General features: G+C 52.5%; 1 protein-coding gene across 1 annotated transcript; it reads right to left on the bottom strand.

Moving 5' to 3' along the window:
* Positions 1-7,011: 7,011 nt before the first annotated feature.
* HOXC12 (homeobox C12) lies at positions 7,012-8,705 on the bottom strand. Its single transcript, XM_003790443.2, has 2 exons — positions 8,041-8,705; positions 7,012-7,290 (listed from the first exon to the last, which is right to left on the bottom strand). Exons 1-2 carry the CDS (start codon positions 8,642-8,644, stop codon positions 7,052-7,054), a joined length of 843 nt encoding a protein of 280 aa, XP_003790491.1. The 5' UTR covers positions 8,645-8,705; the 3' UTR covers positions 7,012-7,051.
* Between the last annotated feature and the right edge of the window lie 979 nt (positions 8,706-9,684).

The following is a 9,684-nucleotide window of genomic DNA, read 5'->3' as shown; positions in this document are numbered from 1 at the left end:
GCTGGGCCCTCAAAGCCCCCCCTCGCGGCAACCAGGGCTTCCTTGCTCTCCTTATCATTTCCATCTTTATGACGAGGCTTGTTAACAAGACCAGCGAGCTGGCCACGCACATCTATCTCAGCCTCTGTGCTCAGCCGAGCAGCGGCCGGCCGGGGGACTGGGAGGCTCTAATTAATTGATTCCTTTGGATTGTAAAATATGGCCGCGTCTACGCGGAACCCATGGACTCATAAACAATATCTCTGCTGGGTGTGAGTGCATTGTCTCTCAAAGAATTTTTCCATAGGCATATGTCAGAGTTTTAGATTTCTAGTTGCTAAGGAAAGACCCAAGTGGGACTAATCTTTAGGATGCCAAAACATAGTCAGCTTAGCGCTGGAAAATGTCTCTTCAAAAGTGTTATGAGTGGGTTTTGCTGAAAAAAAAAAAAACTTGGTTATGGGATAGATTTTCTCTGCTGCTTGTGTAGACCCAGCCCAATTTAAAGATGACAAGGAAGCCAAGGGGCTGGGTAGGCCAGAAGCCTCTCTGCCCTAACTGGATGTAGTGGAGTGGAGCTGCTCCTGGATTTGAGAGGGACACAGAAGCCAAGGTCCAGTTTTTGTTTCATGCTGCTTCCTATATTCAAGATTCAAAACTAAATTGAACAGAAATTAAACATTAAAACTTCAGTCTTCAGGAGCCCTGAGTGCCCTGCACACACTTAGGAATTCTGCCTTTTACACACCTTATCAGGCCATCATGGCACCCTCTTTTGTAACTAGCAGCACAAAGTAACTATATTTATTAATATAAGAGCGCATCTCCAGACATTTGGGGCATAATGCTTATTCCATACAGGTGTGATTATGCAGTGGAACTCTGCTGGAAACACACTTTCCCCTCTAAATATAGACCAGGGCTTCAGGCAAGAGTTGCAGCAGGGACACAGAGTAAATAATACATATAGACATAGCAGGGGAGTTAGCAGATTTAAATCATAGAGATACAGAAGAACAGAAAATAGGCCCAAATGATGGAAACTATCATTACAAATACCTGAACTTCCTTCTGCTATTGTTTTTAAGATCCTCCAGCAATGTGTATTGTAATGCAATGTGCAGATCCAAAGAATATTCTTCACTGTATTTCAACATATATATCATGTATGCAAACATAATTTATAGAATACGTTTTCTATACACTGGATAGATATGTACTTTTTGTATGTATAATAATATCAATGTTTTCCATGCAGTTTTCAATGTAGCTATATTAACACCTGAATGCATTTTCCATGCAGACTTTATATGACCTATGGAGTATATATGTACATGTAGCTAAACAGACTCAGGACTGTACATTCCCTGTGTAGAATATGTGAAAGTGTAATGTTTAAATGTGCAAATGATTTTTTACATGTGGTGAATATACATGTTACATGTATCCTTTTCCCAGTATGTTGCTTTCACATGCAGTAGATAAAAGTGCCTCTGTATGTATATTTTATAAAGAAATATATTTTCCATGCCTAGAATGTAATATAGATGTCTGTGCATTTTAGATAGTGTTTCAATATATTGGTTATTGCGGCACTACGACCAGGTGTGTATTTTATGAAACATCTTTTCACTCCATTTGCGAACTATGCACCTTTCACCGAGAACTTCCCAGGCAGGACTACCGATGGGTTCCATGCTCCCGGACCTGTCCTTGAAGGACGTTCTCTACTGCCAGTCCGGGGAAACTGACCAAGGGAAGACTTGTCTCCTAAGCGGCTCTGGCTCACAGGCGAGATCACCCGCCGGCAATAGGCTGGCTCAGAGCAGCTAAAAGTCCAGTTGTGTTTGGTTTCTTCAAGACCCAGTTTCTTGGCTCCTATACCAGGCTCCAGCAAGCGACTTGGGTCTTAGGAACCTCCGGGGCAGAGCCGCCATTGATGAGAAGCCAGGCAGGAGAGCAGGCCGCCCGCGGCTGTGGGGACACCGCGTGCCTGGCAGAGGGAAGGCACTTAGAAGAACGGTCTGGTCCCGCAGCCTGAGCAGTGCTTCAGATTGCAGCTTCTCTTCGAGGCTTCTCACAAATTCCTGGGGCGTCACCTAGGCTTAGGGTGCTTAGGGCCAAGCAACCGGACGGGTCTGTGTCTCAGTGAGGCAGTCTCCACGGCTCTGGCCAGCAGGGGTCATCTCGTCCTTCGCGGGGGCCCGGCAGAGCTACTGGTGCTGTTGGGCGGGGAGCTACTTGGGTCAGCCTAGGCCGTGGGTGCACTGGGTTTCCTCTCCCCGGGACCCTGGAGCGCACCGCGACTGGGACCAGGACCAATAGGGGCTTGGACCGAGGTCTCAGGTCTCAGCCCCCAGTACCTTGCTGGCCAGGGAACTGAGGGCTCCTGGCGCGAGTTGGGGAGCGGCCCAGGCGCCCGCGTCATCCACCAGTGGCCGGCGTCTTTGTCTCGGGGCCTCCCCTAGCACGGAAACTGCAAGCCGGGCGCAGGGTGCAGCGGAGAGCCGCGGGTGAAGCCGGGGAGTCCTGCGGCGGAGGCGGGAGCTGGCCCCAGGCCTCTTCGCAGAAAACTGGCAACTTGGTCTGGACTGAAGCAGACGCAGAAGGGTTGCAGCTCAGACTTGAAGCTCTGCATATTCGCGGCCGTGAGCTGCGGCCTGCCTTCCACGTCGCGCGGAACTGCACCGGAACCTTCTGCGCCTCCAGGTGCCCGCCTGCAGAGAGGGTTAGGGCTCCAGGGTGCGTTTCCCGCGTGGCCTGAGGACTAAAAACCGCTCCTACTTTCCTGGACATGGCCGGGAGGGTGGGCGGGGGCTCAGGCCTGGCCGGAACCCAAAGTCCCCGGGGTTTGCTTTGTTCGTGCGTCGAGGCAGACAGTCCCTGCCCCGCTCTGGGTCTGGGCCATCGATCGCTCCAGGTTTCCGGCTGCATTAGCATCCACAGAACCCGGACTGCCAGACCCATCTCCTGCCCGCTCGATAGTGGCTTTAAATACCCGGTTTCATTTGTGTAGGTCAGAGGGGAGTGGAACAACTGCATGGATAATCATGTCCAAATACGGAACTCGTGTGGGTGATGCCACAAGTACACACACAACAGCAGAATTATTCTCTACCTCAATTATCCAGATAATGCTCCCCTCTTTTTTTGCTCCTCAAGACCCAGTTTTAAAAAGGGAGTGTTTTATCTTTAAGTTAGAGGTGTAAATTGTAGTTTGGAGGCTTAAAATAGACAAATAGTCGTAGCATGGACACAACTCTCACCCAGATCTGAACCCTGAGTACTTGGGTAGAGGTTCCAACCATAACCTTCTCTTTGGCTGGGAGACCCAAGGACTTGTTTTTCAGCCATAAGGAGGAGGCAATAGAATCTTTCCCTCTTCGACAGTTTCCCTGGTTATTGAGTCTCTGGGCCTGCATAGACACCACCCAACAAGGTGCCTTCTCTCTCCAATTTACAGGGTCTCTGGGGATAAGTCAAGGGAGTAAATTAAGGGCCAGTTATTCACAGCCTCTCTAAATTTGCTTTTGGCCAGAAATGTCTTCACTGTTGATCCTTCCTGGGTAGATACGTTTTAAGAATGGAATAGTCTTGTTGCCCGGATTCACTAGGATTCAGACTTCTCCCTCCTTTATTCAGACCCAGATTCTGCCACCAGGCCCCTCCCCCAGCTCATGGCTGCCAAAGCTGTCTTCAGCCCTCCCTGCACTCTATGGGGCATTTGTATGAGCACTCCAAGGCTAAGGGTCTCCCTCCTGTTGGCACCCCTCAGCTGTTTAAGGCAGCTGGGGAGTAGGGATAAAGGAGAATGAGATTTGATCTAAATTCATTAGTTTCTCTAATTAAAGGAATGAGGAAAGGGGAGGAGAGAGAGATTTCAGGGCAGGAGTCTACGTAGCTCAGAGGCTGGACTTGGTGGAGGTCCCTGGTATTCCAGCATGGGTTTGGGAGAATGGAAGAGAAATTTAGAGAAGACTCCCTAGACTGGAGCCAGACAGCTAGAAAGTGTAACAAAGTGGGGAAGGGCAAGAAGCAAAGGGGTGGAGGAAGAGAGGGGTATTCCTCACAGAAGGAACTGGTGGGGATATACGAGTGGATGTGCAGAGGGCTCTTGGGCATAGCCTGACTCTGCCATTGGCCTGGACCTGGGCCTCTCTCTGGCATTGTCTGGAGGGGGTCACTGTGTTCAAGGTATCTTCAGTCCCATCTCAGAGTGAAGGCCACAGGATAGGACCATGGGGTTGAAGGTCTGGACCAACCAATCCCACCCATCCCAACTTCCAGATCACTCTCACTGCAACCTCCCCTCCCCCCAGCTCAGACCAGCTCAGACCAGCTCAGACCACCAGTGCTACTACCCCAGCTTCTATTCAAGTTTCTGCAGCACAAACCTCCCTTTCTGAAGCTGGTTTCAGCCTCCTCCAGGCTGTCTACATTATTTTTATGGTCCCATGACTCCTCAAATCTCCCTCTCCTCCCCCCATTCTACTGCCTCCCAATTTTCTCTCTGGTAGTAATTGCTTAGAGATGACAGATCATCAACAGATCTTGGTTGCTCATATATTTTTGTTACTCCTACAACCACTTTTCCTTTGTTATTATACATTTATTCTTTTTGTTATTCACCTGATCTGGAGAAAATAAAGTGGAGAACAGCAAGGAGGCTGGAGCTCCCATTCTTTTGGTGTAGAATTTTCTCAAAAAGTCACATCATCATACATCCATGTTTTAATTATTATTATCAATATTAATATGATTAAGCAACTCTGTACAAGGACTATATGAAGGGAAAACGTGCTAAAGACAGACGTTTGAAAGGTACACTACAGAGAACTGGGGAAGGAGTACTACCCACAGAGACTACACGAGGTACTAGTGACAGATACAGAGAACAGAGCACAAGTTGACAGAGAAGCTCAGGGAAGTCAAGTTTAAAGTGATGGGAAGAGAATATTGCATATCTTTGTCCTTCACTCCTTTTTGGAGTGTTCTGGTCCCTCTTCTCTGGTAAGCTGTGGGAGTCAGACCTGGGTAGTAGAGCTCAAATCCATCACTTAGAGCCCACTGGGTCTCAGGAAGGGCTGCATAAAAGGGTATGGTGGGTGACCAGACAAGTTGGGGAGTGCCTGATGCCCAGAGCAGACCAACAGAAGACTGCAGACAGTTGGAATGGTAGCAATTTCTGGGAAATTGTATGTGGGTGAAATAAGTGTGGGTGGGGAAGTGTCAGGTGTCATATACCCAGTGGGGGATGGAGACAGGTGTGATTGTGTCTCCACTCTGAAGGGCTGTATGGGGACTATGAGGCTGCCTGCTTGCAAGTGCAGTAGGGAGACTGGGTGAGCCCAGTGCTGTGAGTTGTGTGTGTTTGTCTGAGCCTCTGAGCAATCCAGTACAGGAACTTGTAGCTGTGTGCTGCTGGGAGTGTGTGTGTGTGTGTGTGTGTGTGTGTCTGTGAATTGCCCTTAGGATGTTTGTTAGGGGAGACTTTCCCCAGATGGGAAACACTTTAAGCCAGGAGGCCAGTTTCACACTGTCCAGGTTGCACTTAACTCCCATCACTGCCCTCTTCCTCACCCCTCTTGCTCCTGGTAAGGGCAAGACAGCAGATTGGAGGTTGGAGGATTCTTGGGGAGCAGGATTAAAATGAAGTGCAGACAGGCTGATGGGTTCTTCTCTCTCAAGCCAGCCCAGTATCTGGGGCTGGGGTCAGAAGGAATCTATGGATAAAAGGCCTTCCCAGTCAGAGCAGCCACTCTCTGGCTTTGAACAGGTTCTTAGGATGTCCTCCTCTCTCTGTTCTGGTCCCTGTACTCAGCAGTGGCTCTCTGGCCTAGAGACAGAGGCTGCCATCCCGAAACAAAGGGTAATGTTGGGGAGTGGATGGGGGAAAGAGAAAAAGAAGTTGGGTGGGGAGCTGCAGTGACCCCCCTCCTTCATTGTCACTAGCCTGGGAAACAGGGGCTAAGTGGGGCCTCAGCAGCCCGTAGCCCCTTTAAGGGGGGAATTCTCCTCCCGCCTCGTAAATTACGCAGGTTCGGCCTCCGGCCATGACCGTGAACGCCAGCGAGGAAAAGAGAATGAGCTGCTGCCACTGTTGTGGCTGCCAGAAACTCTCCAGACCAATCAGTGCGGCTCTCCAAAGCCCCATCCACAGTCTCTTGGACTTTCCGGAGGGCCAGTGGGGGTCCCTGGGGTAGCTGCTGAACCTAACGCTGAATCCGCCGGGCTCTCAACACCCTTCCTGAAGCTTCCGGTCGGCAGCCTGCTAGGCGGCGCGAAGAGTGGATGGCAGCACACCTGTGAGCGATGTTCGCTGGGGGCGGGCAGGGGGCTGGGAGAGGTCTGGGGACCCAGAGACCTCTGTGACAACCCGTCCTGGGGACATAAGGCTGATAGTCCTTGCCCGCATCGTCTGCCAAACCGGAACTTCAGCCCTCTCGGTATCCTGGAGGACCCACACCCCAGCGAACTTTGGGCCTTGAGGATCATTCTTTTCTCCAAATCGCACTTTCCCCATGGTTGCCCCACTTCCTCCAGCCCTGCCAGAGCTACCTTGACCCCCTCTAATCCCTCCGCTGATCCTCCACTCTTCTCGCTCCCTCCTCCCAGACTCTCCCAACCCCACCAACTATGAGTTTGGGGGCACCTTGGTACCACTGTCCAGACGCTCATCTGCTGCAGGCAAAGAGACTTACGACCACCAAAGGGAAATGGAGGGAGGGGATGTCTGGGCCGCCGCTTCTCCAGATCCTCAGCGGGGAGGCACAGCCCCCCAGTCCCGCCTTAAATAAACCAGCCCCTCTGCAGTGCCTTCCTGGCTCCTGCCACCTGAGGATGTGGGCTTCTGCTCTCTCTGGCTGGGTTTCTTTCCTTCTTTCTGGGACCTGGCAGGGTCATCTGGGGGTGTGTGGGAGGGAACCGTGAACAAAACACACAAGAGGACGTCCAGGGAGGGCCTGCCAGAGACGCCTGGCGTTCTAAGCGGGGACTGTGTCCTAGGCGGCGCCCCCTCTTGCTCTCTGCCAGGGACAGTCTCAGTCTGGGGCTGACACCCGTATCCCACCCCCTAAAAGAAGGAGAGAGCTTGCTCCCTCAACAGAAGTCTTTTCTTTTTCATCCTCCGGTTCTGAAACCAGATCTTGACCTGCTGGTCACTAAGATTCAAGCGGTCTGAGAGTTCTCTCCGGCGCTGGCGTGTGATGAACTCGTTGACCAGAAACTCGCCCTCCAGCTCCGCCAGTTGCAACTTCGAATAGGGCTTGCGCTTCTTCCGTGAACGGCTGTGGATCGGGTACCAGGGCGCGCCTGGGTGGAGATGAACCGCAGGGTTGGCCAGAGGATCTAGGGGTGACCAGTCCAGTACCCTTGGCCCTTCCCAGACCCTTTAACCTTGGTCTCATGCCCGAACCCCAGGCTCTTCCTCTGCCTCCTCCTTGCTGCCAGGCATCCCATTAGCCTCTTTTACCCAGACCGAATCCTCACCAACTCCTCCACTTACATTCCTCTCTCTATTACCTTTCACTCCTCGCCTTTGCCTCCTTAACCCGACCTCCTGCTGCAGTATCCACGTATCCATGACACGTTCCTGTCCCCATGCTTCTCCCCAAACCTCTTCCCATTTTTCTTCTTTCTTATTTCCTGCCCCTTCCTCTCACATCCTTTACGATTGGATTAGTCAGAACAGACATAGGCAAGTAGTGAAGAGTAAACCGGTGCCCACTGGCACTTCTTTAAAAATGTAGGTCTTCCTTGCATCTGGGAGAGAAAGGACCAAGCCCTCAGTCACTCCCGGGTCTGGGAAGGCCTGTCAAGACCCACCTTCTCTGGACTCCCTGCCTCCTCCAGACGTGGGCGACGAAAACGGAAATCTCTCTGGTTATTTTATGGGGATATTTACATGTTTATAGGGCTCCCCCTACCCTCACTTCATTTTAAAAGAAGCACTTCCTCAACGCACATTCTGTCACCCCAGGCAGCCCTGTCTCAGTCTAACCCAGCCCGCCCTCGTAGGATGTCGGGTCTGAGTACGCCGCACCAGTGGGCCCGGGTCCTTACCGCTGGCGGAGAGCCCGCCGCCCGGGTTCAACGGCGACACCAAGCTGCCGGGGTCGCCCGTACCGGCGCCCTTGTTGCCCTCGTTGAGCAGCGATGAACTGGAGTCGGATTCCAGCGACTGGCAGGAGGGTGGGTCGTGTGGGGGTCCTGCGCCGCCGTCTCCTCCGCCGCCGCCCGCCGCGTAGTCGTACTTGAAGCCGAGCGCTGGCGGCCCCGACGGCTCCAGCGGCAGCAGTGCTGCCCCGGGCCCGGCGCCGGGATCGCGCCCTCGTTCTTCCCGCTTCAGGCCCCCGCCGCCGCCCTCAGCGCACGGTTCGCGGTAGTAACCCTTGCTGTCCTCCACGCGCGCCAGCTCGCACGTGCGGCCGAAGGGCGAGTTGAGAGATACCGGGCTGCCCAGATAGGGCTGCGGGTAGCCATTGCACGGCTCCGCCGACGGCCAGGGCAGCGAGCACACGTTGTCGCGGCGTGGGTAGGACAGCGAAGGTAGCCCGGGCAGCTGTGCCCCGGATGCGCGGAAGTTAGGAAAGTAGAAGGTATCTCCCGTGTGGATGTTTACCAACGGCCCCACAAACCCGGGATTCAGGAGATTATGCTCGCCCATTTCCGCGGGGCCCGACCGGCAGCTTCTACTTTATTGCTATCTGACATTAAACATAGTTAAACCTGCACCAGCTACCCATTGGCCGCCCCGCTCACGTGGGCGCCGCCGCCAGGGGGAGGGGTGGGGACAGCCAATCCCCCCCACCTCGCTCCAATTCCAACTTCCCCCATCCCCAATGGGGTGAGGGGGCAACAAATGGTGGGGGCAGATTTATTCGCTGAATTCTGTTTTTTTTTTTTTAAATCATATAAACCTAACGCAGAGTAAAGCAATTGCCCAACATGGGACAAGAGGGGAAAAAACAAACCAAAATATCTGCACATATACACCGCTGCACCCCTCCCCAGATGTATTATCTTATCACCAACAGCTGGCCTAGCACAGCCCGTCCCTCTTTAATTAGCTCCTTTATTAACTAAAACCGTTGGAATTTACAATATCTCCCCAATAAATTACTATTAGATATTGTGTCATATAAAGTTTACTGGCTGTTTAAGGAGACGGATGAGCCCTTTGGCTCGGGGTTTATTTACAGTAGAGGAGAAGTGAGGGTTAGGACAGGTTTCCCTGCCGATATCTCACCCAGTCCTGCGGCTGCTCCACTCATCTTCATCAGCTCTTTCTCCTCAGGAATTCGTAAGACATCTGGGGTCCTCTTCCCCAAGAAGGGCCCAGAGAAAATTGATAACACCAGGTCTTTCTACCGAAGCTGAGAGACTCCCAGCTTCACACATCCACTCACCATCAGAGGAAGGATGTGGAAGGGAAACAGGGAAAGCAGAAAAAGGAGGTGCCCAGCTCGACATAGACCTGCCTGCCTGTTCTTGAAAATCTGGGGGCTTGAACTATTCTTCCACTGTCAATTCCAGGAAACCGTGGGGCTTTTGAGGGTGTCCTGGAGTTTTAAGCGGGGGCTTTGAACCCCCAACAGGACTGGACTGGGCTGAGAAGACCTTAATTCCTACTGAAGAGGGGACATCCACACCCCTGAACCGGCCCAGCCTGCTGCTGGGCCCATCAGATAGCAGTGCAGAGGCCAG

This window comes from Otolemur garnettii, unplaced genomic scaffold (genome assembly GCF_000181295.1).
Source record: "Otolemur garnettii isolate 467f Iridium unplaced genomic scaffold, OtoGar3 scaffold00043, whole genome shotgun sequence".
Classification (NCBI taxonomy): domain Eukaryota; kingdom Metazoa; phylum Chordata; class Mammalia; order Primates; family Galagidae; genus Otolemur; species Otolemur garnettii.
The sequence above is the reverse complement of the archived record's forward strand: the minus strand, read 5'-3'. Positions and strand labels throughout refer to the sequence as shown.